Raw genomic sequence first — 27273 nt, forward strand, 5'->3', positions numbered from 1 at the left:
GTTTCACAGATACTGTGCAGCTGAAAAATTATTTTCATTGCATCTCTTCCTAATGATCCGTGAAACACGGATGGCATCCGTGGATTTCACAGACCCATAGACTATAATGGGCGTGATGGATCCGTGAACATGGACAAAATAGAGTATGCATCCATGCTAAAAACACAGACCCACAGACCGTGGTAGAACACGAATGTGTGAATACACACATTAAAATGAATGGGTACACTGACCAAATATGGATCCTTCATGGACATCTTCACGGATGAACCACTGACCATCTTGTCACGGATGTAATCATGTGTGAAAGAGGCCTAAGTCTCGAGGAGCAGGGTACTAATTAGGGATGAGCGAATCGACTTTGGATGAAACATCCGAAGTCGATTCGCATAAAACTTTGTTCTAATACTGTACGGAGCAGGAGCTCTGTACAGTATTAGAATGTATTGGCTCCGATGAGCCGACGTTATTGCATCGCGAAGTCTTGCGAGACTTTGTGTAATAACTTTACATTATTTTGTACTGTAAAAAACATTTCCTAAACTTGGGTTCGGTTCCAAGGTAGCCAATACTGCTCCGTACAGTATTAGAACGAAGTTTCATGCGAATCGACTTCAGATGTTTCATCTGCGATTCACTCATCCCTAGTACTAATCTTTCAACAGGCATGTATTGTGCACCTCTTCAAGGGATTCTGTCACCAGGTTTGACCCCTGTCAGCTAAACATATGCTGATGTTCAGGGCGTCTTCACGATTCCTAATGTGGGCTTATAAATGTCATCTGTGGGCTTATTTAGCTAAAAAAAAACAGCTATTACTAACCTGTCAGTCAAACAAAGGTGCCCAAGGGGATGTGAAGCGATGCCAGGTGCCGGCCGCACCCGCCGCCGTTCGTGCCCAGCGCCGCCTTTCCGGACTTCTGCACCGCCTTCGTATCCTCTGTGCCGCCTCTCGCTCTCCCTCCTCCTGCAAGATCTCACGCGTGCGCACAGGGCTCTGCCTGATGCGCCCGTGCGGACTTCTCCATTTGGCTTCTTACAGCGAAGTGCGCATGCGCCAGCACTTCGCTCAACCCCTGTATGCGCAAGATCTTACAGCAGGAGGAGGGGGGATGCAGGGAGAGCGAGAGGCGGCACAGAGGATTAGGAGGTGGCGCAGAAGTCCCCACGAACAGCGGCGGGTGCGTCCGGCACCTGGCATCGCTTCACATCCCCTTGGGCACCTTATTTGTTTGACTGACAGGTTAGTAAAAGCTGTTTTTTAGCGAAATAAGCCCACAGATGACATTTATAAGCCCACATTAGGAATCGTGATGAGGCCCTGAACATCAGCATATGTTTAGCTGACAGGGGTCAAACCTGGTGACAGAATCCCTTTAAGGCTACTTTCACACTAGCGTTGTTTTAATCCGGCGTTCAATTCCGACACCGGAACTGCCCGCCGGATCCGGAAAAACGTGTTAAAACTGATTACATTTGAATCCTGATCAGGATTTTTATCACAATGAAAAAATGCATTGGAAAAAACGGATCCGCCATTTATGGACTTTTTCACATTTTTCGGGTTTAACATGCAAAAGCCGGATCCGGTTTGACTGAACACACAGCACCTCCGGCGTTAATGCAAGTCAATGGGAAAAAGACCGGATCCGGCGTTCAGTCAAAGTGTTTAGGATTTTTGGCCGGAGGTAAAAATACAACATGCTACGTTTTTCTGAAAAGCCTGATCGGTCAAAAAGACTGAACTGAAGACATCCTGATGCATCCTGAACGGATTACTCTCCATTCAGAATGCATTAGGATAAAACTGATCAGTTCTTTTCCGGTATTGAGCCCCTAGGACAGAACTCAGCGCCGGAAAAGAAAAACGCTAGTGTGAAAGTACCCTAAGATAGACATACAAATTAGACAGGTGGCAAACCTTTTCATTAGGTGGTATGTGTGAAAAATAGAGCTCTATCAGGGTAAATAGGAGCTCACACTGTCCCTGCTGCTCTGTGCACACAGCAGCAGGGAGCTGAACATGGCAGCCAGGGCTTCAGTAGCGTCCTGGCTGCCATGGTAACCGATCGGAGCACCAGGATTACACTGCTGGGGCTCCGATCGGAGGAGTAGGGGAGAGGGGATCCTGTGGCCACTGCCACCAATGATTAATACTGGGTGGGGGGGGGCGAACCGCGCCACCAATGTTTTTAATATTGGGATGGGGGGCACACTGCGCCACCAATGAAGATAAGTCTCTCAATCATTCATATACAGGAGGCGGGAGCTGGCTGCAGAATCACATAGCCGGCTCCCGACCTCTATGAGCGGTAGCTGCGATCCACGGCACCTGAGGGGTTAACTACCGCGGACCGCAGCTACAGCTCATAGAGGTCGGGAGCCGGCTATGTAATTTTGCAGCCAGCTCCCGCCTCCTGTATATGAATGAATGAAAGACTTATCTTCATTGGTGGAGCGGTGGCCACAGCCCCTCCCCTCTTCTTGTCCTCCTTCCTCTCACTGGCTGCAGCAGCAAAGGGGGAGGAGACACTGCTTCCTTCTCCCCTGTGCTGCTGAGGGAACACGGAGATCTGTGTTCCCAATACGTTATCGGAATATCGGCAAAATAGATGCCGATAACTGTCAAAATCCTGAATATCGGCCGATAATCGGTCGATCCCTAATACTGAGGGTACCACTATGAAATAACCACCGAAACATGTGTTTAAGACTGATGCAGTAAAATGATGTAAAAGTCTGGCAGATTTTTTTATGCAAAGTTTGAAATCTGCAGAGCTGAACAAAGCATGCCACCAACTCCAAGCTGTTTAGACTGTACTTGACTGTGAAATGTCAGAGAAATCTGCAGCAAATTCACCATTGGATAGCGATCTTGTTATTTCGGTGCACCAGTGTAACAAATAAGATCTGTAGGTGCAGATCAGGTTAATAGCTTCTATTCTTTCCCGAACTAGGATTAATAGGACTTCACTAATTAATGTCACTGTTTCCTGTATCAGAGCAATTACACACAACCATTAAATTGTAACGATCGTTAATCTACATTGCTGAGGCTAATAAAGTGCACTATCTCTGCATGCAAGAAGTAGAAAAACGGTACAGTAAACATATGGCACCGGTTTACGGGACAATATAATCCTGCAGACTTTATGAGCTGCTATAGTCATGTCAGAAGGATAGGAAAATAATGAGGACTGTCATTCATTACAAGCATGGTTTTTGGAACCAATCAATATATCACATATATGAAAAATCAACAGATTTATAGTTAAAGAGGGTGTTTAATATTGATGTCCTATTTACAGGTTAATTCATTAATATCTGATCACTGCGGGGGGGGGGGGGGTGTGTGACTCCCGGCGCCCCCACAGATCAGCTATTTGAAGAGGCTGCAGGATACCAGTGAGCACCATAGGTCATCCATATTAAACACCCCTAAAACCCATTTAATCTATTTCTAATCAATGGTAAATAAGTATATAGGTGTTTGACCTCTGCGGAATAGATTTTACATGGGATCCATAAATTTGTCACTCATGGTTCTTCTTCCTTTATTACATGCTGTCCAGTAGTAGCCCATTTTTTTGCCTAAGTTAGGGTACATGCACACGTTCAGGATTCATGTGCGGAGAATCCGCACTGAAATCCGCAGGTGTTCGCAGGCAAATCTGTGCGGATTTGCATACGGATTCAGTGCGGATTTTCCGCATGCGGATTTCACTAAGTGAATGAAGAAAATCCGGTCAGGAAAAAAAAAAATTAATTGACATGTCGCGGATTTTAAAATCCGCACCGCAGGTCAAAATCCGCGCGGAAAAAATCTGCATCGTGTGCATTGAGCATTTCAAATTCTCATAGAATACAATGGACATGACCTACGGTGCGGATTTTCCGCACGCAATCCTGATCGTGTGCAGGGGGCCTTAACAGGCAATTCCAAAACCTGAACCAAGTAATGATCCTATATAATGTTTTTAACACTAAAGCTGACTTCACATATGTCAGGGTCAGACGTTTTTACTTTTGCTTTCCTATGCTCCAGGAGCAGAGAAGACTACAGCTTGTGTCAGGCCTTCTGTACTTTGATTGAACGGTTTGATTGCATTTCATTTTCTTCTGTGAACAGCTTACCTTTTCTATGAAAGCTTAAAACTTTCATACGTTTGGTTCTTGTATGCTCTAAAAGAATCCATAGCCTTTTAGTGTGTTCAGGCGGTTGACTAATGAAGAGCAGAGTGTATGTAGGGTTTCTTATCGGGTCCACAGAATTAGAAAGATGTGGCAGTGTGTATTTGGGGTGTCAACTTTGTTGGGTTGCGATTTAGGCTTCATGCACATGACCGTTGTTGGGGTCCGCATCCGAGCTGCATTATTTATGGCTCGGATGTGGACCCATTCGCTTCAGTGGGGTCGCAAAAGATGCGGACAGCCCTCGGTGTGCTGTCCGTATCCATTTCTCGTTCTGTGGCCCCGCAAAAAAAATAAAATAAAACAGAACATGTCCTAGAACAGGCATTTCTATAATAGGCGGCCCGTTCCATTCCACAAATCGTGGAACACACACACGGGTGGCATCCGTGTTTTGCGGATCCGGAATTTGCAGACTCCAAAACATGGCGCGGTCGTGTGCATGTAGCCGTATGCTCAAATTACAGCCTCGGTTGAAGTTGAGTGGAAGACTGAGTGAGCAGAGAGTGACTTACCCCTTGCAGTCGCATTCAAACCACGTACTGGAGCAGAGCGTATGTGACAAGGTATGCGCATTTTTTGCACCTACTGTGGTTATGCGCCAGATCGAACAGAACATATCTTCTTGCATGTGAAAAATCATGAGGGTGCAATATTAAAAAAACTGCTTACCTTCTCATTAAATTGGCTTTATTACAAGTATATACAGTAAAGAGAACATATATTCTCTTCCCAATGCAATAAACGTGGTACAAATAGATTTCTGTGAAATACAAAATGCAGCAGTTCTGTGTTTTACAAAGCTGTAAATTAATGCATTTCTGCCTTCACACATTCGTTTTGTGTGCCTTTACAGAAAATATCAATTCCACGTATACTTTACTTAAAGGGGTTGTCTGACTTGCATACAAACTCAGGCAGCCCCTGTAAATGGTTGTCAGATAACAAAAGAATTGATACCCCTTTTCTTCCCTGCTGCTTCCAGCACTGCACTCCTTTCCTTCCCGCTACTGTTTGCTTTCCTGGCTGCGGCGGTGTCATCCCGTATACTGCCAAGACCAGTGACTGGCTGCATGGTAAGTCACCGCTGCAGCCAAGAAGAGGACTTTAGCAGAACGAGTTCATTGCTGGAAGAAGCAGTGGAGAAAAGGGGCGAGTATCGATTCTGTAGTTATCTTAGAGCATTTACAGGTCTGACTGAGTTTTTATTCATCTCGAACAACTCCTTGAAAAGTAAAACTTTGGCTCAATTTTTATAATGAGTAAAATTAACTTACTAGGGCCATTTAGCATAATGGGTCATTAAGAAACCTTTGCCAAAAGGATGCCCCTACCTCTCTGATATCACTATTGGCTGCATCTTCACCCTTCAGACTTCCTGTTCTGCTCACCCTATGGATGCTGCACATAACAGTGATCAGCTAATTGCCCCAGATTTCTGGTCCAAATACAGTGTGAAGAAGCTAAAAGTATTAGTATAACGCAGCCGCAGAGCCCTGGCGTCAAACCATGCAAACCCTGCATGTTAATACGGAGACCCTAAATAGCCCAAATTTGCCCAGTTTCACATTAATAATGTAATTGATAGGGTTTCCACGGACAACGCATCCACGGACAACTTTAAGGCAGATCGTTATTTGGTATACTACTCGTCTTTGCAGTGCAAACTGACATCGGTGGTTGGCAAGCAGTGGCTTTCTGCTGCTGGGCAACTACAACTCCCAACAAGCTCTAACAGGAGTTGACAGACACTTCCCAAGAGACAGCCACGTGGTTGCAGATGACTGATTGACATCAAGGCAAATAGTAAGTTGATTGAAAGAGGAAAACTATGCAATATCGACTTCTATGTATGACCAGCATCAAATAACCATCGATAAGATGTCGGTAATGATGCTTGGGTTACTGACGACACCGCAGCCAGGGTGCTCATCCCAGATCTTCACAGTGCAATAGAGGAGCGACATCTTTCTTCTTAGTGCAGTCTTCACACAGAGCTCATTGGAGAATACGTCCTTTCATAGGAATCCTCTCAAGTCAATGATAATGGAGACAGCCCCACACCAAAATGAAGGACCAGTAAACCATCCTGAAAATAAACAATGCAAAACGTGGATGCACAAAATAATAGGAGATAATAGTAGTGACATCACAGTCAAGTATCTGGACAGCCGGCATGGAGTGAGCTCAGAAGCATGGTAGCCACGCAAAGTGAGAGAGAACGGCCCATGGGAATGTGCTGCGGTATTATTTCCCATGACAAATGGATGCAAGAGTTGATAAATGTATGTGAAAAATTTCATAATTTCAAAAATCGATGAGCCTATTACAAAGTGGCAAACAAAGCTAGAGTCTCCTATCCTGTCCCAGTGCACCCGTGTCTACTGGTCCCCGGCCAAAAGGCTGTCTGCCAGCTTGCACCCGGTCCTCCCAGCCAGTCCTGAATTTCTCTGCAGGAAAACCCTTCTTGGAATCAGTTCACAGGACACTATGCTACCAAATATTCCAACTAGCTTTCCCCTATAGCTTCTGGCTGCAGCCACATGTTAATGCCTTCCTTTTATCTGCCCCCTCTGGGGAATCAAAAATGACCAATTGTTTTACACTTTATGTTAAAGGGTTTCTATCACTTGGTATGACATAATTAGCTGTCAGACACTAGCGATCTGCTAGTGTCTGCTTTGGCCAACCATCCTACTATAATCACTTGTGGGCCAGCGGTTTTGCTAAAAAACTAACTTTTATAAATATGCTAATGAGCCTCTAGGTGCTATGTGGGCGTCATTAGCACCTAGAGGCTCCGTCTACCTTCATACACAGCCGCCGCCCAGCGCGTCCCTCCAGCCCGCCCATGTCCTCCTCCGCGTGACGCAGCGGACGAGTTCTCGCGCATGCGCCGTGCGCGGCTGTATTCGGCGCATTTGAGATCTCAGCTCGGAGCGGTCAGACATTCAAAGCGCATGCGCGGCTGTATTCGGCGCATGCGCATTGAATGTCTGACCGCTCCGAGCTGAGATCTCAAATGCGCCGAATACAGCCATGCACGGCGCATGCGCGAGAACTCGTCCGCTGCGTCACGCGGAGGAGGACATGGGCGGGCTGGAGGGACGCGCTGGGCGGCGGCTGTGTATGAAGGTAGACGGAGCCTCTAGGTGCTAATGACGCCCACATAGCACCTAGAGGCTCATTAGCATATTTATAAAAGTTAGTTTTTTAGCAAAACCGCTGCCCCACAAGTGATTATAGTAGGATGGTTGGCCAGAGCAGACACTAGCAGATCGCTAGTGTTTGACAGCTAATTATGTCATACCAAGTGATAGAAACCCTTTAATTTTTTTTTGCATTTTTTAAAAATATTCTCACCATCTCATAATCTCACCATCTACCGTATTTTTTGGACTATAAGACACACTTCCCTCCAAAGTTAGGGGAAAGTGGCGGTGCATCTTATAGTCAGAATGCTAAAGACCGCTTCCATTATAGAAGCTGTCCTCAGCATGCGGGAGGCGCGGGGAGCGGTGAGAGAAGTGCTGCGCTGGCTCTACTCACCCTCCCTGGGCTTCTTCCGTCTTCCGCTCTGCATTATGACCTGACACTGTGCGACCTAATGTCACAGGGCAGCGCGGGCCGGAAGAAGACCAGGGAGCGGTGAGAAAGTGGCAGCACCACCCAGAGCAAGCGAGATACGTTCATTTTTTTCTTTATTTTATGTGTGATCTGAGGCTGATGGGGGGCTGATGCGAGTCCCATGGCGGTCTGATCCGAGGTTGATGGAGCTTGGGGATCTGATTTTGGGGTCTGAAGAAGAATGTGTGTATGATGAGAATTGGGGGACTGATCAAAAGGTCTGACGAACAAGATTTTCTTCCTTTTTTCCTCCTTCAAATGCTACGGTATATTTTTAAAAAAATGTACATAACCTGAAGGTAACTTTTCAATAGCCATTATCATCACAGGCAGGATTACAATGATAAAACACCTCTATATAGATAACACAGGATACACCATTAACCATGGGTGATATTACAGCTTATCTACTCCCTCCTGACCTTTGCACAGGTCGCAGAGGATGCCTAGAAAGCTCTCCCAAGTCAATGGGGCCAGCGCCTGTCCATTGTGTCTATGGCCTATGTGGCTGCTCTTAAAAGTTAGGAAGTCTTAAAGATGGCCTGTCACTTGGATTTTTTTTCTAAAATCAATACCCTAGGCTACTTTCACACTAGCGTTAATATTTTCCGGTACTCAGATCTGTCATAGGGTCTCAATACCGGAAAAAAACGCTTCAGTTTTGTCCCCATTTATTGTCAATGGAGACAAAACATAACTGAACAGAACGGAGTGCTCCAAAAAGCTTTCTCATAGCGTAGAGCAAACTGCAGCAAGCTGCGGTTTGCTTTCCGTCCTGGGATGCGGAGCAAGACGGATCAGTCATGACCCACAATGTGGGTCAATGGGGGCGGATCCATTTTCTCTGACACAATAGAAAACGGCAATGTTAAAGATAATACAACCGGATCTGTTCATAACGGATGCAGACGGTTGTATTATCAGTAACGGAAACGTTTTTGCTGGACCCTGCCAAATCCAGCAAAAACACAAGTGTGAAAGTAGCCTTATGCTGTAGTCCACCTTCAGCAGATGCTATTGCGCTACTTTATTTTTTAAAGTGGCCCCTTCGTTGTGCCTCGATGCAATCTGCTCAGTTCTGGCCCCCTTAGGGTCCATTCAAACGTCAGTGTGTGTTTTGCGGATCCGCAAAACACAGACATCGGTGACGTGCGTTCCGCATTTTGCGGACCGCACATCGCCGGCACTTAATAGAAAATGCCTAATCTTGTCCGCAATTGCGGACAAGAATAGGACATGTTCTATTTTTTTCGGGAACAGAATTGCGGACCTGGAAGTTCGGGTGCGCAATTCCGGATCCGGACAGCACATCGTGCTGCCCCATAGAAATGAATGGGTCCGCAATTCCGGACAGCACATAGAAATGAATGGGTCCGTTTCGTTCTGCAAAATGTGGAACAAAATTGCGGACGTGTGAATGGACCCTAATATGCTAAGCGGTAGCAAAGATACAGGAAGGAGACCTCTGCCCTCCTCAGTGGGTGTCTTTTCCCTGTCTGTGATACTGTCCAATCGCAGCAGACCACTTCACAGCCGAAGTCGTCTTCAGAGAAGACGATTTGGAAAATCTCACAGGAACAGCCTATGTAAGCAAGTAATTACATAGTAAAATATGATAGTTGGAGGGCACACAAATATCCGTTACTACATGGACTGAGACCAGGTACGTACAGAAACCGGCGCAGGATCGGTAACGTACAATATCGCAATTATAATAAGGAGGAGGAAGTAAACTAACGAATTGCTGCTGGGAATGCCAAAATGAATGCTAAGTGATCACTAACATTGTAACATCTTTAAGGAAGGAGTGTATAATCACACGTGGAGCAATACAAGCATATAGTGAACATCGGTTTACTGTCACTAATGCAATTTTTCACAACCAGACAACTAACAACCGTCCATCAATCCTGCAATAAGGGATACTGTTTGTCTGTGGCAGGACCAGACTAACGACCTACTACTACTCTCTAATGTGAACATCGAGTGGACACAGATACAAACTATCTCCACTCTCTCTCTCTCATATATATATATATATATATATATATATATATATATATATATACTATGACTGTATTATTGCATGTGGAGATTTATAGATTGGATATTTATTAACTGCAAGTGATTAATATAGGGGATACTCAAAGTGTTTATGTCTCTATAGGGTGGAGATATTATTCAAATACTACTGTTATTGTTGTTGCTTATTATTACTTTTTTTTATTTTATTTTTTTTGTTCATTTTTTATTTGAGCATTATAGGTTTTAAATAAATTTATGGGAAAATATATCAGGTCCATGTAGTAACGGATATTTGTGTGCCCTCCAACTATCATATTTTATTCTTTCTGCGCTTTAGCGACATAGGGTGTGTTGCGGAGTGAGCACCATCACTATATCTACCCAACCGGTGGAGCCACTAACTACCTATTACCACTAATTATATAGTAAGTAAAAATCTCTCAAGCTCATCTTTCGGTACCTTATTAGGTACGAGATCAGAGCGGGGAGCATCGAAGCACAACAGAGGGGCCAATGTAAAAAATAAAATGGCACAATGGCATCTGCTAAAGGTGGACTACAGTATAAGGTGTTGAATTTAGATTTAAAAAATTCTGTAACATACATTAGGCCTAGTGGCCACTCTGAGAATTGCAGGATTATATATACCCTTTTTTTTTTTTTAATAGCGACAATGTTTGACATAAAAACGTGATTTTAACAAGAGGTCATTTTCTAATGCCACATTCCCTTTAATAAGAGGGGGCAGAGGTAGTGGAATAACACATGGCTGTAGGGTCACGTGCAGCTGTATACATAAAACAGTGAGATGAAATGGTTGTAAACATTTGGATATCCTTTTAACTATTCAATCCCTAAAATGTTCTCTCTCGTCACACACACACACACACACCTCTAGGGGATTGCTTCAAAGCGACATCTGTTAGTCTGTGCTACAAACCTTGGGACTTTTATATGATAAACGCGCACCTCCATTTCCATTGGTCTGCACTTATGACAATGCTGGTTTGACTTTTTTTTTGCCATGCCTTTTAAATACTTTGGGTGCCAAAATACATCATCAATAACCATCACAACCCGACGAGGTTAGTGTTTTTTGACATTTAGCAACCCTAAATGGGTTAAAATAATATTATGCACCTTTTGCATCCCCCACCAATTCCACTCCAGCTGTCCCTGGACGTCTGTATTTGACAGCAGCGATGTGCAATGGGGGGGATGTGACAGTTATGAGACTATCTGCTATTTGTATTTATTCGCAGCCCCCTGTGGGTTTTCAAGGGGTCAGGAAGTTTAACTGTATGGATCACGCTGTGCTTCCTATCCACACATATTACAAAGCAAAGTGTATGGACTGGCTGTTCACACCACCCCCAACAAGCGTTACAGAGAAATGGAATACATTGTCCGCCCACCCTGCCCCCAACAAGGGTTACACAGAAATGCAATACATCCTCTCTTTACGGAGTGTGCAACGTAGTCCCTATAAAGGCCGGAGCCTTGCCTTAATTGTGAATTCCTTCTGAAACAAAGGTCACCTTCCCGGATGTGCTGCCAGATTGTTAAGGCTGTATTCGTCTGCCAGATCGTCACTAACGAGCATATGTAGTAACGCATGTTAGCGATGATCTGGCAGTGTAATACTGCCGCACATTACCCGATGAATGAGCAAACACTCGTTCACTGGGAAGTCGAAATCTTTCAAACAGGATTAAAAATCATCGTCTGTCGGCAGCAGATTGTGCTGTCTAATCAAACAACTAGCCAGTATGGGGAGGAGCGATGGCATTAATGATCGCTGCTCCCCGTACTGTGGAGGAGATCACTGCATGTAATAGCGGTGGTCTACTCCGCTAGTGAGCAGGCGATTGCCGGGAAGGAACGCTTCCCTCCCGCCTGATTAATCTGCAGGTCTAATACGACCTTTATTTTAGTACATTATCAAACGCTTCTCCAATTGTTCTTCAGAAACCATATGAATGTACCCGGTTTTCACTCAGCGCGTATCATAAATTAGTTCTTTTATCCTGCTTGTTAAGAATAATAACTGCGGATTGGAAAAATCTAAAGTATTAGAAGAAGTAATCGTTTATGCTGCGCTTGCTGCTCTATTGCGCGGCAACATTTACTTATCTAGACTTGCTGATTAGAGACTCCTGCAATTCTTTTTACAATAATTAGGTCCGTACAATCATGTTATATAGTGAATGACAATATCTCGTGGCAGTGGTACCTGACAAGGGGGTCAGATATATCAGGCAGCAATTGAACAGTCAGATCTTGAATTTGATGTCTTGGAAGCAGGAAACATTGGCAAGCATAAGGGTCCCGAACTGGGTCAAAGCATCTCCAAAATAGCAGGTTGTGTGGGATGTTCCCAGTATCCAGGGGTTAACGTTCACCAAAACTGGTCTAAGGAAGGAGAACCTGTGAGAGGCAGGGGATGCGAAGACGAGCCTGCCTAATTTGATCCAAGGGGGTCATTTACTATACTGAAATACGCCTGAATCAGGCGCATCTCCGAAACCACAATCTGCGACTTTGCCCCGCTCATGCCAGGTCTACAATTGTGGGCATGGCATGGGCCGGCCCATCTCAATCATCATTTTCCAAGCCTTTTTTAGATGTAGAAAATGGTCATAGAAGCGGTCTTACATTTAGAACTGTCGCTGGAAGCGCCAAAGTTATGGAGAGACCGAAACCTCTTCAGACCTTTGGCAGATCCACCGTCAGCACAGGGCCTTTATTAAAACCGGCATCTAACACGCCAGTCTAAATAAATGTGCCCCTATGTTTTTCAATATTTTCTGCAAGGTGTTCCTCCACATATAGCATAGCTAATATATATTTTCATACTTATCATTTATGAGCAGGGATTTCCCTCTTTCCAGCAAACTAAGAACGGCTAAGGCCCCTTTCACACGAGCGTGACGGATTAGGTCCGGATGCGTTCAGTAAAACTCGTACTATTTTGCAAGCAAGTTCAGTCAGTTTTGTCTGCGATTGCATTCAGTTTTTTCCACGCGGGTGCAATGCGTTTTGATGCGTTTTTCACGCGCGTGATAAAAAAACTGAAGGTTTACAAACAACATCTCTTAGCAACAATCAGTGAAAAACGGATGCAATGCATTTTTCACGCAGCCCCATTCACTTCTATGGGGCCAGGGCTGCGTGAAAAACGCAGAATATAGAACATGCTGCGATTTTCACGAAACGCAGAACTGATGCGTAAAAAACAATGCTCATGTACACAGACCCATTGAAATGAATGGGTCAGGATTCAGTGCGGGTGCTATGCGTTCACGTCAAGCATTGCACCCGCGCGGAAAACTCGCTCGTGCGAAAGGGGCCTAAGATTAGGAAAGACCCAGCAGACAGTGAAGATCTATGCAGTAAAACAACAATTAGCGGCACAATGCAATTAGCTATGAGCCAGCAAAGATCGCGTCTGTACTAAAACTGTCAGCTGTAACTAACTGCTTGCTCCGCAGCTCCCTCCAGCATCGCGATTTGCAGAGAGCAGGGAGATGTGTTTGCGCACACATTGCAGTGGACGGACATTATTCACAAGGCAGTCAATGGAACAAAAGCAGAACATGGACATTTTCTTCACTGTATGCAAAACGTGAAAAAAATAAAATTCAACCAACGGTATTATTTTTTCGCAAGATATTCAAAAAGTTCCAAATGACAAATTAGTAAGGTGCCCTACTCCATCCAAACACTGAGGATTCGAGGGCGACTGCAATAACCCCCTCCCTAGCTGAGATATGGGGATCCATAGGGCTCATCCCAGAGAGATGATGATAATCATACTTTTGTGCCATCATGGTTGATCCAGGGATCTGTCTGATTGCCGGCAGGGGTCAGAAAGGAATATTTTTTTATGATGACTTGGGTTGCTGCCATTTAAAGAGTGTTTTAAAGAGTCCTTTGCATCAACTGAGACATAAAAAAGGTTGACTTTGGTATACCTAGGTGTTTATTCAACCCTCTAATTGGGTTAGGCTAGATTAGTGCCTGAGGAGGAGGTTCTGGAACATATGAAAAAGGTCAAAATGCTGCTGCATGCAGAAGGCTGGTATTTATGCCAGAAACTAGGCGGACCCCATTATCATGAATGGGATTCGTCAGTCGCCGGCGGTGTCCAGCATATGCCAGATCCTATGCCGTAATAAAATACCATATTTTGACCGCAGATTTGCTTTGCACTTGTAAAATAAACCCTTAATATCCAATACATATAGTTACTGCAGTTATACTATACCTGAACAGCATTTTTCCCAATTTCAGCAAGGATTTCCCTTAACGTCTGGTAATGTTCCAGAAGGTGATCTGCACATATAATGTCCACCTGGCAATGATCCCAAAAAAAAAAAAGCATTAGACACTTAGATGGTTAAAAGGCAACAAAAACTAGCATCAACGCCAACACCTGGCAAATCAAGAACAATTCTACTTCTGCCGGACATCCTGAGCTGTGGTCTCTGTGGCAGGATGAAGTGTTTTAGTACCTACCGAATCCTATATACAGCAGATGAGACACCTACTGAGAGAGTCTGGAACTCATGTTTAAAACATTTCATCACGGCACGCTGCCATTGTGCACGGTACTCTTAATTAATCATACAGAGCGAAAAGCGGAGGAGCTGCACATCCTTACAAGACCTTTAAAGAAATTACTGCAAATGTAAAATGTGATATAATCACCAGAGAAGGCAGAACTGATGGCAGCCACCTCTGCAATAAAAAAAAAAGTATCTTCTTCAAGCCGAACCTGAACGTCTGCTGCAGTGAGAAGGGATGTGAAGGCTGAGGCAGTGCAGACGCTGGCATTACACTGCCGCTGTTTGCTGCTTTTGTTTGTTATCACAGCAACAAGCGTGCAACATTATAAAATAGGGATCTGTGCAGATTTACATCCATTTCAGAGCATAAACGGCACAGCTCTAGGTGTGGCATTAAAGGGGTTGTCTCATCTCTAGGATATGCCTCCACTGTCCTATAGGTGCGGGTCCCACACCTTTATCAAGAACGGAGCCCTGAAAGTGGTGGAGCATGGGTAGCCGCGCTCCATTTATTTTTTAGCCCATAGAAGTAAATGGAGCGGTGGCCGGTCATGCGCTGTACGCTCCCATTCACTTCTATGGAGAGAGCGTTTGGTGGTGGCCGGATCGGAGTCCTCCAGCCACCACTTTGCGGGGCTCTGTTCCCAATATAGGTGCGGGTCCCAGCGGTAGGACCCACACCTATAACACAGTGGGGGCATATCCTAGCGATATGCCCCCATTGTCTTAGATGAGACAACTCCTTTAACTTCAGTAAGGCCTCTTTCACACGGGCGTTGCGGGAAAAGGTGCGATTGCGTTGCGGGAACACGCGCGATTTTTCTGCGCGAGTGCAAAACATTGTAATGCATTTTGCACGCGCGTGAGAAAAATTGCGCATGTTTGGTACCCGAACTTCTTCACAGAAGTTCGGGCTTGGGATCGGTGTTCTGTAGATTGTATTATTTTCCCTTATAACATGGTATATGAGGGGCCTGGCATATGGGGGGCTGTTGTATGATATTGGATAACCCCTTTAAGGAAACATTAAAGCACAGCAAAAAGCAACCTGAAAACCCATCTTACAGTCTACAATATCCCTACTGTCACTACACAGCCATCTGAGCCATTTCCAGCTCCTTCCCAATTTCCTTGTGGATTAGCCCTCGCGGGCAGGGTCCTCCACCCTCTGTGCCAGTCGCGGTTTTATGTACTTGTTTAACATTATGTTTGTGATCCCCTTTTCATATGTACAGTGCCCTGGATTTATGTCACTTTAAACTAAATAGTGATAATATCAAGACATAAGAGATACCACGTACACAAATACCCTGTGGGAATATACGGAAATACAACAGTTTGGTGACAGCAGACAAAAAAATAAAAAAACATTCAAAAAGGTGAAGGTGCGGCAGAGAATGTAATGTAGGTTTTTGCTATTGGACAAGCTGATTGAAACATTCCGTTTTTTGCAGAGATTATCTGTAAGAGATAATTACATGTGATAATCATAAATTATAAGAGAAAGGCACAGAGGAAACGCGGTAAGAGGATTTCTCTCTCACATTCATTACTGCAGGACACAAATTGGCTGATCCTTCCTGCTGACCCAAAGCCCCTGGGACACAAATATAGGCAATCTGCCACCAGCCTGCTCCTTAGAATATACAGCAGCCATAAGAGTTCAAGAAGCAAACCTCTGGCCTGACTGGGCGAGAGGCATCACGTGGTTATGGCATCTAGAGTTGCGATCTGTGTGGTCACTCTTGGCCTGATCGCCACAAATGAGCATATGGCTCCCTTTCATTTCTAAGTAGCTTATTAATTTCTTCCTTAAAAAGCTGGGTGACGACCTTAATGCCCGAAACGACGGCTTCGCTAAGAGTCGTCAGCTTCCAGACTCCGGCACGGGTTCACTCACCTGACAGGCTGTGTTCAACTCCATCTTCCGTCTCAGGAATTTCTCCACATGTCCTATAGTAGCTTCTCCAGACACGCGCACAAATTTCTTCTCCAAAGGCTAATAGAGAAATAAACGAGAGGGGCGAGTATATCAGTGCTGGTGTGTACAAGCCACAGAATTGGGAAACTGTTACAGGTGTAGTCGGGAAGCACGTAAAACGTACAAGATTAATGATTATTATTAAATGGCTGCATCGTTCACGTCAGATACATGCAGATAGTGGGCGCTGCTATCAAAATGTGTCAGGGTCTGTGCCACTGGGGTGTAGGTTTTTGCAAAATTCAGAGGACAGAAGAAGTAATTGAAGCGCTGTACATGAAACGCTCAAACAGCATTTTTGTGGGCCACCCCTAGTCCTGTCCTCTCCTCTATCACAGGCATGGGCGGTGAGGCCGGCATGGATGGCACAAGGGTGCTGACGGCAGGGGTTATGCGGACATACAACACAATATCCTTGCGGGAAAATCTGCTAAAGAAAGCAGGGAAACCCCGGAGCACCGGCGCTGGAGCAGAGGGAGAACTGCCATGTTAATAAACCTTTACTGCAGTTACTTGACTTAGTAAAACTTGAGGAGAACCCTTTAAGACTGCTGCAGTCAGTACACACAGACTTCACAGCCATCATTTAAAGGGGTTGGCCCATCTTGCACTTTGGTGGCATATCGCTAGGATGGGCCACCAATACCGGATAGGTGCGGGTCCTGCAAATGCAGCCACCCTCCAGTCACTCCTATGGGAGTGCTGAAAATAGTGGAGAGCCGGCTCAGTTATTTCCGCTACTCTCAAGAGGCAGATGGAGCGGTGCTTGCGCGGTACGCTCTCCATTCACTTATATGGGAATTCCAGTTCTTTTTCGAACTCCCATAGAAGTGAATGGAAAGCACGGTGCACTCTTCTTCGCTTTTGGGGCCATGTTCTAGAGATAGGTACTAGTCCAAGAGGTGGGACTCGCACCTATCCAACACTGATGGCATATCCTAGCGATATGCCACCAAAGTGCGATATGGGCCAACCCCGTTAACACTTTCCTGCACTATGTGAACTCTTATGGAGAGACTTAAACGGGTGGTCTCACTTCAGCAAGTGGCATTTATCACGTAGAGGACCACTTACTAATGTATTATTATCATCCATATTGCTTTCTTTGCTGGCTTGATTAAATTTTCGATCACATTATACTCTGCTCGTTTGCATGGTTATGACTACCCTGCGATCCAGTAGCGGTGGCCGTGCTTATACACTATAGGAAAAAGCGTCAGCCTCTCTGGTGGCCAGGACAGTCGGAGCTCACATAGGCTGGTGCTTTTTCCTAAAGTGTGCAAGCACGACCACCACTGATGGATTGCAGGGAGGTCGTAACCATGGAAACGAGCAGTGGACAATCACAATACATTAGTAAGTGCCTTGTATTAACTTTCTGAACATAATAAATACCATTTGCTGAAGGGAGAGAAACCCTTTGAAACACTAGGGAAGGTTTATTAGGGCCCTTGCGCCAGAATAGTGGTGCCAAAAAGTCAGGTCAGCGGATCTACACGTAAATATGAATTAGTCTTATTAAACTTTTGGTGCCAATGGTTTAATAATGCTTATTATCAGCTGCACATATGCAGCTAGTAATCTAAACTAGTCAACCCCTTTAAATAAGAGAGCGGAGAAGGTCGATCCAACTAAAACAAGTATAGGAAATCCACAAGTAACTCTTCTTTGTTGTGTGGTTGGGTAACTGGGGTACCCTGTTCTAGCCATCCGTGGCGGTCCCACTGTTCCAAGACGACAGCTGTTGTGGTCTCCGCTCGGAGGAGTAAAACTAAAAGCAAAAGGTCATCATCCGCCCATTTAGACAGAGGATGATAAATGACGGTGCATCTGCCAGATACGTGCTTTCCAAAGACACAGCTTAGCTCGTCACTTTAATGCTGCGTCATTACCATCTATGAGAATGGGATCCGCTCCTCTCGCAATGTTCTGGAAAATTTCTGAGCTTTGCAGTGTGAATAATCTGGATATTAATTATTTATGCAGTCACTGCAGCGTTTGGTTAGTGCCAGAACTCTAGCAGAGACAGCGGGGCGGCAGAATTCAGCACCAGCTCACTTGAGCTCTTTTGTCACCTTCTTGAGCGCTGCAGACGAGGAACAAAGAACAAACTGCAGCTTCAAGGGTATTCCACAGAGAGCAGACCTGACCCGGACAGGGCACTTATTAAAGAAAAACAGCTAGTAAGGGGTATCCTGCGCTGCTAGTAAGGGATTGAGTGAGGGACCAGTAATGCCCAGGGCATCTATTAGAGAGAGGACTAATAAGACACGTCACTCTAATAAGTGCTTGAATTTCTCTTAACATAAATGGATCCCCTTTTTTTTTTTAGAACTCTGCCTTATACTGTTACTCTATTATTCAGTATATGAAAAAAGACAAATGGCTTTTTGCTATATGTGATTTAACATATTACAAGTCTTGTCATATTCTTGAAACTTATAAATAAAGAATTTATAAAAAAAACAAAAAACAAAAAAAACAAATGGGTGTGAAGCAGTGCAGCCGCATCAATTGCCACCTGTGACTTATCGGTTGGCAAAATAGGGATGCGATCTGTGTGCTGTCCGCATTTTATATGCCGACCCATTGTTCTCAAAGTTTTCAGTCCGTGGTCTGCATTTTTTTTCTTTTGTGGAATGGATGATCCGTGTGCTTCCTGCATTCCTGTTCTGCAAAAATATAGAACATGTCCTATACTTGTCTGCAAAATGCAGATCATGGACCCATTGAAGTCAGTGGGTCCACAATAAATGCGGATGGAACACAAACAGCATCTCTTAGTTGCAGACCGCAAAGCGTATATGGTCGTGTACATGGGGCCTAATGTAGATCTCTACAAAAAGCAGAATATATCCTAACAGGACACTGCAGAGAGCACAATGGCCCATTCATTTCTAGGTCTGATTGTTGTCTATATTGCTAAAGGGCCCTTTACATGAATCGAGAATCCCAAAGATAATCGCCAACTGGCATTCGTATCTGACGGTGTAAAAGTATCGCTGATTACCTGATGAATGAACGAAACGCTCGTTCATGGGGTAATTGAATTGTTTGTGCACACACAGAAATTATGGTTTACTGACCGCAGATCCTGCTGTGTAACCATGATCTGCTGCCGGCAAACAAGTCAAGATGGGACAAGCGATGGCATTAGCGATCACTCCCCCCCCCCCCCCCCCCATACTGTGGAGGAGATCACTGCCTGTAAAGAGGACAGATTCACTGGAACAGAGGGAAATTCCTCTGAGCATGAACAAATGGGCAGTTTGGGAAGGGTAGCTTTCTCCAAGAGACAACCCCTTTAAAGGGAACCTATCAGGTTGAACATGGAGTCTGAGCTGCAGGTTATAGAGCAGGAGGAGCTGAGCAGATTGATATATAGCAGGGATGCCCAACCTGCGGCCCTCCAACTGTTGCAAAATTACAACTCCCAGAATGCCTGGAAAACCTACAGCTATCACCAAACCTACAGCCAATCATGATGGGAGTTGTAGTTTTACAACAGCTGGAGGGCCGCAGGTTGAGCATCCCTGAATTTAGTTTTGTAGGAAAATTTTCAGTATAACTTGTATTTCCTTCATTTAAAGTCCTGCTCATTCTGGGCTTTGAAGTCCAGAAGGCGGTCCTATCAGTGATTGACAGCCTGTCCTCTATGACTGTGTATACAGAGAGCTGTCAATCATTGATAGGACCGCCTCCTGGACTTCAAAGTCCAGAATGAGCAGGAATTTAAATGAAGGAAATACACATTTACTGAACCTTTTCCCATAAAACTATAATATATAGTTTTATGGGAAAAGGTTCAGTAAATGTGTATTTCCTTCATTTAAATTCCTGCTCATTCTGGACTTTGAAGTCCAGGAGGCGGTCCTATCAATGATTGACAGCTCTCTGTATACACAGTCATAGAGGACAGGCTGTCAATCACTGATAGGACCGCCTCCTGGACTTCAAAGTCCAGAATGAGCAGGAATTTAAATGAAGGAAATACACATTTACTGAACCTTTTCCCATAAAACTATATATTAATCTGCTCAGCTCCTCCTGCTCTATAACATGCTGCCTGCAGATTATATTGCATTTTCATTGTGACGGGTTCCCTTTAAGTGTAGGGCCAGCTTACACCTGCCCAGCAAAAATAAAGCAATGCAATATGGATAACACCAGATAAAGAAGCAAATACGAGACTTGTGATTAATGGTAAGACATTTACCTTAAAGCTTCCTGTGCCTTCATCAGCCCTAAAAGAAAACATCAAGCCCATTAAATAAAGCCTCAACGCAATCACTGAATTCCCCAGACAGACAGTGGAAAGATTTTAAACTTGACGTTGATGTGAAAACCTCTCCCTATAATGACATGTCTTTTCATTTGAGGTTCTAATGCATTTCCAGAAGCATTTCATTGCCATCAATAATGCAGAAGTCACGTGGAAATGAAGCACTTCCAGCCTCTCTTCAGAAGGCAAAACGCGGCAGTGTCACAAGATCCACGTCGGGGGAGTGCAATTAGATCCCAGGGAGTTCTTAACATCAGTCCCAATACATAAGAGTAATTGCATCTAGCCTAAGGTCTGCCGTGAGGCTAAACCACCCAACAAATATACCAATATACCTCATAGGAAACTATATAATAGCGTCCGCACCACACAGCGCGCAATATACGTAATATTAGATTAATACCCACACACCACATGGACATGCTGTATTGTGAGCACTTCCCAATTACTGCACCATATTATTACTCGAATTTCTGCCCTGCAGGTGGACTAAATGGATCAAACAGATAGTTGGTATTCTGGGGATAAACGGCTTGAAGGGGTTGTCCCACGAAAAATATTCTACAATTTTCAAACCAGCTCCTGGATCTGAATACTTTTGTAATTGCTTGTAATAAATTTTTTTAGCATAGCCACTGAGTTATTCAATAAAATGTATCTGTATAGCGCCACCTGCTGTTTGTTTTTTCCTACTTCTTTGTCCTGCTGACTGAGAAGGCCGCACATGCTCAGTTTCATCCTTCAACTGCCTCCTGAGCCGAGATAGGGAGAGCATGGACACGCCTCCTGAGCCGAGATAGGGAGAGCATGGACACGCCTCCTGAGCCGAGATAGGGAGAGCATGGACACGCCTCCTGAGCCGAGATAGGGAGAGCATGGACACGCCTCCTGAGCCGAGATAGGGAGAGCATGGACACGCCTCCTGAGCCGAGATAGGGAGAGCATGGACACGCCTCCTGAGCCGAGATAGGGAGAGCATGGACACGCCTCCTGAGCCGAGATAGGGAGAGCATGGACACGCCTCCTGAGCCGAGATAGGGAGAGCATGGACACGCCTCCTGAGCCGAGATAGGGAGAGCATGGACACGCCTCCTGAGCCGAGATAGGGAGAGCATGGACACGCCTCCTGAGCCGAGATAGGGAGAGCATGGACACGCCTCCTGAGCCGAGATAGGGAGAGCATGGACACGCCTCCTGAGCCGAGATAGGGAGAGCATGGACACGCCTCCTGAGCCGAGATAGGGAGAGCATGGACACGCCTCCTGAGCCGAGATAGGGAGAGCATGGACACGCCTCCTGAGCCGAGATAGGGAGAGCATGGACACGCCTCCTGAGCCGAGATAGGGAGAGCATGGACACGCCTCCTGAGCCGAGATAGGGAGAGCATGGACACGCCTCCTGAGCCGAGATAGGGAGAGCATGGACACGCCTCCTGAGCCGAGATAGGGAGAGCATGGACACGCCTCCTGAGCCGAGATAGGGAGAGCATGGACACGCCTCCTGAGCCGAGATAGGGAGAGCATGGACACGCCTCCTGAGCAGAGATAGGGAGAGCATGGACATGCCTCCTGAGCAGAGATAGGGAGAGCTGAGACACGCCCCCTCAGCTGCAGCAGAAAAGACACTCCCCTGGAGCTGCCAGCTTGATATAAATCTAGCAGAACAATTGGAGCAATTAATGGGGAGATCTCTGGACCCATGTGAGGTACAGGGCTGGTTCTAGCTTTGTTAGAAAGAGATTATTGTGTACTATATCATGTCGGATATCCATTTTTTTTTACATTAGTCATGGGATAACCCCTTTAAATAGACTGCAGAGAAATTTCTGCATGCTGCAGCTCTAAGGCTACCTGCACACGCGTGCTAGGGAAGCCACATAAGATGTGCATGAATTCCTGTGCGTTTCTGCAGCATATCCGTACCAAAATACACAATGTTTAACAGAGATTTTTGGTGTGGATTTGCCAAGATCTCACTCTTGCACTGAGAAGGGTGAAATCAGCAGCTAAAACTGCAAACATAGTTGACATGCTGCACGGCAGGTCAATTTCCGCACATAAGATTTGTGTGATCTCATACACTCTGCTGGTACTGCACGGGAATCTGTGCGGAAAACCCACACGTATTCCACAACGTGTGCCGTTGGTCTAGGGGTAACTGTGCACGATGCAGATTATGTGCATTTTTCCACGCAGATTTTTGTGCAGAAAATTTTCATTACCGGCGAAGTGAAGGAAATCTGCCAAAATTTCATGCTCACTTTGAGCATTTTTTTATGTGCGGATTTTAAAATCTTCAGCACGTCAATTATATGTGCGATGCCGCACCTTCTGTAGAGGGGTTTTCCCCATAGACTTTAATGGGGTTGTTCAAATAAACAGAAAAACTGCACCAAAAGCAGTAATAAACAGGGTGGATTTATGTGCAGTTTTTTTATGCGGGTTTTCTGCATACAAATACGCAAGGTGTGCAGGTAGTGCTAGTGATAAATGCGCACGGAAAATTCGCACCGTAAGTCATGCATGCAAATCCGCACCAATTGATGCGGATTGACCGCACGGATTTCCCTGCCAACACCTGCGGATTATCCGCACATAAATTCTGAATGTGTGCATTTACCCTAGGGATAAATGCACACGTTCAGGATTTGTGTGTGGACAATCCGCACTGAAATCCGCAGGTTTTGGCAGGGAAATCTGTGCGGATTTTCCTGTCCCCATTGAAGTTAGCTAATGGAGAAAATCCGTACAGAAAAAATAAATTCAACGATGTGTGGAAAAAAATCGGCATCATGTGCATGAGAATTTCAAATTCTCATAGAATACAATGTACATAACCTATGGTGCGGATTTTCAGCACGCAAATCCGAGAAGAAAATCTGCACGCAATCCTGATTGTGAGCCTTTAGTCAAGAGGTATGTTCACACAGGCTTTTGCAGTCAGAATTGAGTGTGGATTCCATGCTAAAACACGCCTAATGGATTCCACATCCCACTATCCTCAAAGGGAAGCTTCGCTGCTGGTCATGTGTCTATGCATTCTTCATGAAATAACCATTCTGGAGCATCTTATTCTAGAACTCTACCTTGTGCCGTTCTTCCTGATATTCCTCTTAGAAATGTATGAATACATTGAAAACTGGGCGATACCTTGTCAAAGAGGTGCGCCCCTACCCTTTCTGACACTAGCACCACTGATTGAACAATGGCACACCCCCATCTGTCAATTCATGCATATGTTTCTAGGAGGAATAACAGAGGGACATCACAACGTTAGAAAAAAATATGGTGCAAAATTGTTATTTCATGGGAAACACAAGCATTTACTGAATTAGACATGTCAGGAGAGGCTGCAGAGATCCAGTATTACCATAAAACAGAAATGATCCCTTCCTGACCCCTGCTGCAACAGGACAGATCCCTGGATTAACACTATATAACCCTGCATATTGTGTTTTACACAGAAGATATCTAATCCCTTCTTCAATCCATCAACACTTGGTGCCACTACCAAATCCAATGGTGTTTTATCAGCACACAAGTCCATATTAAAGTATTCTTAAAGGGATTGTGCCAAGATGAAATATTATCATTTATAAAAGAATCTGACTGGTGGGGGTCCTAGCAGTAGAGCGCTCGGCTATCTCCTCAGTCCCAGGGAGTGTCAGCGCTCCATTCATACCGAGTCACCTGCTTTGCGATCTGTGGTCGGTCCCCCCACTTATCAGATACTTATACCCTATTTCCATCGTGGCACCACCCCTTTAACGTTTTCTTTTCTTCATCCGTAATTTCTTCCATATAGAATATTATATGGATTTATGTGCAAGAAACAATACAGGGGTGTGGAAATCATATCGCCCGACGCCCGGGACATGCAGTTCCGGGCGCCGGGCAGGTAATTTGTTCAGTAGCTTAGCCCTGCTGCGGGCAAGTAGCAATGCGACGCACAGACCTATGAGTTACAAGAAGGAGCGTCGGGCGGCCACAGCGCATGCAAGTATAATGCTGCTGAGTAACTGACCATGGCAGACAGGACTTCTGTAGCATCCTGGCTGCCATGGTAACCGATCGGAACTGCCTCTGCCACCAATGATGGGGGGGGGGGGGGGGGGGGGGGGCAGGAGAGCAGGAGGGCACACTGCCCACCAATGCAAACATTGTAGAAACATTCCTGGCACCCAACCTCTGACAGGGAGCTGCCGTCCGCGCAATTAACCCCTCAGGTGCCGCGGATGGCAGCGCCCTGTCAGAGGTGCATCCCCATCACCATGGGAACGCCTCGAGCTTAGAATATATCACCGGATCTGAAAAAGCTAATAGTCTTATTACCATCAGATCTGAAAAAGCTAATAGTCTTATTTTCTGTTATAACCATGCGTTCCAGCCCAATTCTGTCCAGAATGCACTGCACCGCATTGCGGCCGGCTAACTATATTGTGGGGCAGGAGGGGGCGTAGTGGTCTGTTTAAGTGATTGGCACCATAACCATGCCCAACGGCTGCAATGCGATCGGCTGCACAGGATCGCAAGGCACATTATGCCTGAGGTCATGTCCAAACAAAATGCTGCAAGCAGCATTTTGACCGGACCTTAGGCATAATTGTGCCTTGCGATTCCGTGCATCCGATCGCCTGCGGCTGTGGCTATGGTGCAATTCACTTCAATGGATTGTCGCACCCCCTCCTGCACCACAACATAGTGAGCCGGCCGCGATGTAGTGCATTCTGGACAGAATCATCTGGTGTGAACGAGGACTAAACTTAGAGTCATTTCACACCACAAAGACTGGAACGCAAGCCAGCCACCTCCCTGCATAAGGAAGCGTGGCGGTGCATTGAAATATGGTTTTAAATTAAAATTATTTTTTGTATCAGGACAAGTAGATCGAGCCCCCGCTTTAGTCCTTCGACAAGTAGTTTTTTTTTTCACACCCCTGCAATGAGAAGCTGTATATGATCTTTCAGGGTCCTTTAACGTCTACGGAGAAAACTCAGGCTCTGACCATACGGCATGATGGGAGAAAAAAGGATATTATACATCAATTATGGATGTATGACAAGAAGAAGGGCCACATGAAGAGCTCTGCATATTACCTTTGCTTGAAGAGGGGATCTTCTTATACTAAAATCACATTAAGGAATTCTTCTTAAAGCAATTCCCTACTGTAATACTGAACCTGGCTCAGAGACTAGGTAAAGGGATGAGATACGGCCCACCGCATGCATTTCATGGATCGCTCTACGTATTGGGGAAGGATTTTTAAAAACATGATGCAACACCAAAGGTCTATGAAAACAGATGATCCCTTAGGAGATTACACACCCACATAACTAAAGCTGGTGTCACCTGCCCCCTAGTGGTCATGATGAGGTTGTTAGAAACCTGGTATGTGATTAAAAGACAGAAATGACTGGCAGCAGAGGTAGAGTAATGGGTTTAATCACAGCCCATGGGTGATTCCTAGAAGAAAAAAAATAAAACTAAATACCACAAACCCTCATTTAGTGAGATGTCAGAAGTTTGAGCAGGATGCTGGGAACCTCACCGATTGCTGAAATTAGGGGCAGAAGCGCTCCGCTGAGCATGGTACCCCTTTGGTTGTTGTGATCGGCGCTCCTCTGGGAGGCAGTGAAAGTACACCGCTAACCCCGTCTCTCCAAGGAGGGTTGAGAAGAACTGAAGAGGAACAGCATTAGCCAAGGACTTCTGCCCCTTCATTTTAGCATCAGTGGGGGTCCCAGCATCTGGACCCCTACTAGGGCTGGGCCATAAATCAAATTCATTTGATTTATTCGCCTTTGAGGCACCTGAAGATTCAGTTTTTTTTTTTTACGGAGTTGTCAATTCGATTTGGCCCGCCGTGGCAAATTAACTCCTGCACTACCAGTCAATATAGTGTTGGCATTTTATTCAGTTTAATTAACAAAAATGAGAAAATTGAGATTCAAATTGAAAATCCTCCATATGTTTGGGGGGGGGGGGGGGGGGGGACACAAAGATTTTATTTTTTGGGTAAAATTGCCCAGCCCTAACCTCAACCGATTAAAACTTTTGACATGCCACTAAGACAGGAATGCCCAACCTGCGGCCCTCCAGCTGTTGCAAAACTACAACTCCCAGCATGCTCAGACAGCCTACAATAAGGCATGGTGGGAGTTGTAGTTTTACAACAGCTGGAGGACAACAGGTTGGGCATCACTGCACTAAGAAAGGTCAGCAGTTTTAGGAGACAGTACCCCGCCCCCCCCCCTCTTTAATGCCACCATAGATTTTACTGATGTTGTACAGGAAAAAGTAGTTGTGAAGATGTCTCGCATACAGTATATCAGATCATCAACAGAATTCGTATGTGACAAAAGCATTGTGAGAAGAAAAGTGGACCCCAGATCCAGAAATAACTCAGAAGCATTTGCACTGTAATTTACATCCAGTTGTGTGGCCAGAAATGCAGGAGGGGAGCAACCCCAAAATGGCGGGGTATGTATATTATGGTAAAGATAGCTGCTGGAGCCCCTGCTCTACATAACGAGGTAAGGGGCCCGAGTCATACCACGGAGCAATTTAGGCTATTTTTACATCTGCGTTTTTGCCGGATCC

General features: G+C 45.3%; 1 protein-coding gene across 2 annotated transcripts in view; it reads right to left on the reverse strand.

Moving 5' to 3' along the window:
* Positions 1–990: 990 nt before the first annotated feature.
* PCGF6 (polycomb group ring finger 6) overlaps positions 991–27273 on the reverse strand; it is a 38184-nt gene continuing 11901 nt past the window's right edge. Inside the window, exons 7-12 of one of the 2 annotated variants that reach the window (XR_005779674.1) lie at positions 20609–20636; positions 16312–16410; positions 14111–14197; positions 5540–6280; positions 4657–4659; positions 991–1001 (exon numbers count right to left, since the gene is read on the reverse strand). Coding sequence is in view for 1 of the 2 variants with exons in the window: in XM_040436346.1 (XP_040292280.1) it covers positions 6224–6280; positions 14111–14197; positions 16312–16410; positions 20609–20636 (271 nt within the window). In the remaining variant the exon portion in view is untranslated. Of the gene's footprint in view, positions 1002–4656; positions 4660–4870; positions 6281–14110; positions 14198–16311; positions 16411–20608; positions 20637–27273 lie in introns of those variants that run through there. The other variant, XM_040436346.1, reaches the window with a different exon arrangement.

The sequence above is a fragment of the Bufo bufo genome, chromosome 6, assembly GCF_905171765.1.
Source record: "Bufo bufo chromosome 6, aBufBuf1.1, whole genome shotgun sequence".
NCBI lineage: Eukaryota > Metazoa > Chordata > Amphibia > Anura > Bufonidae > Bufo > Bufo bufo.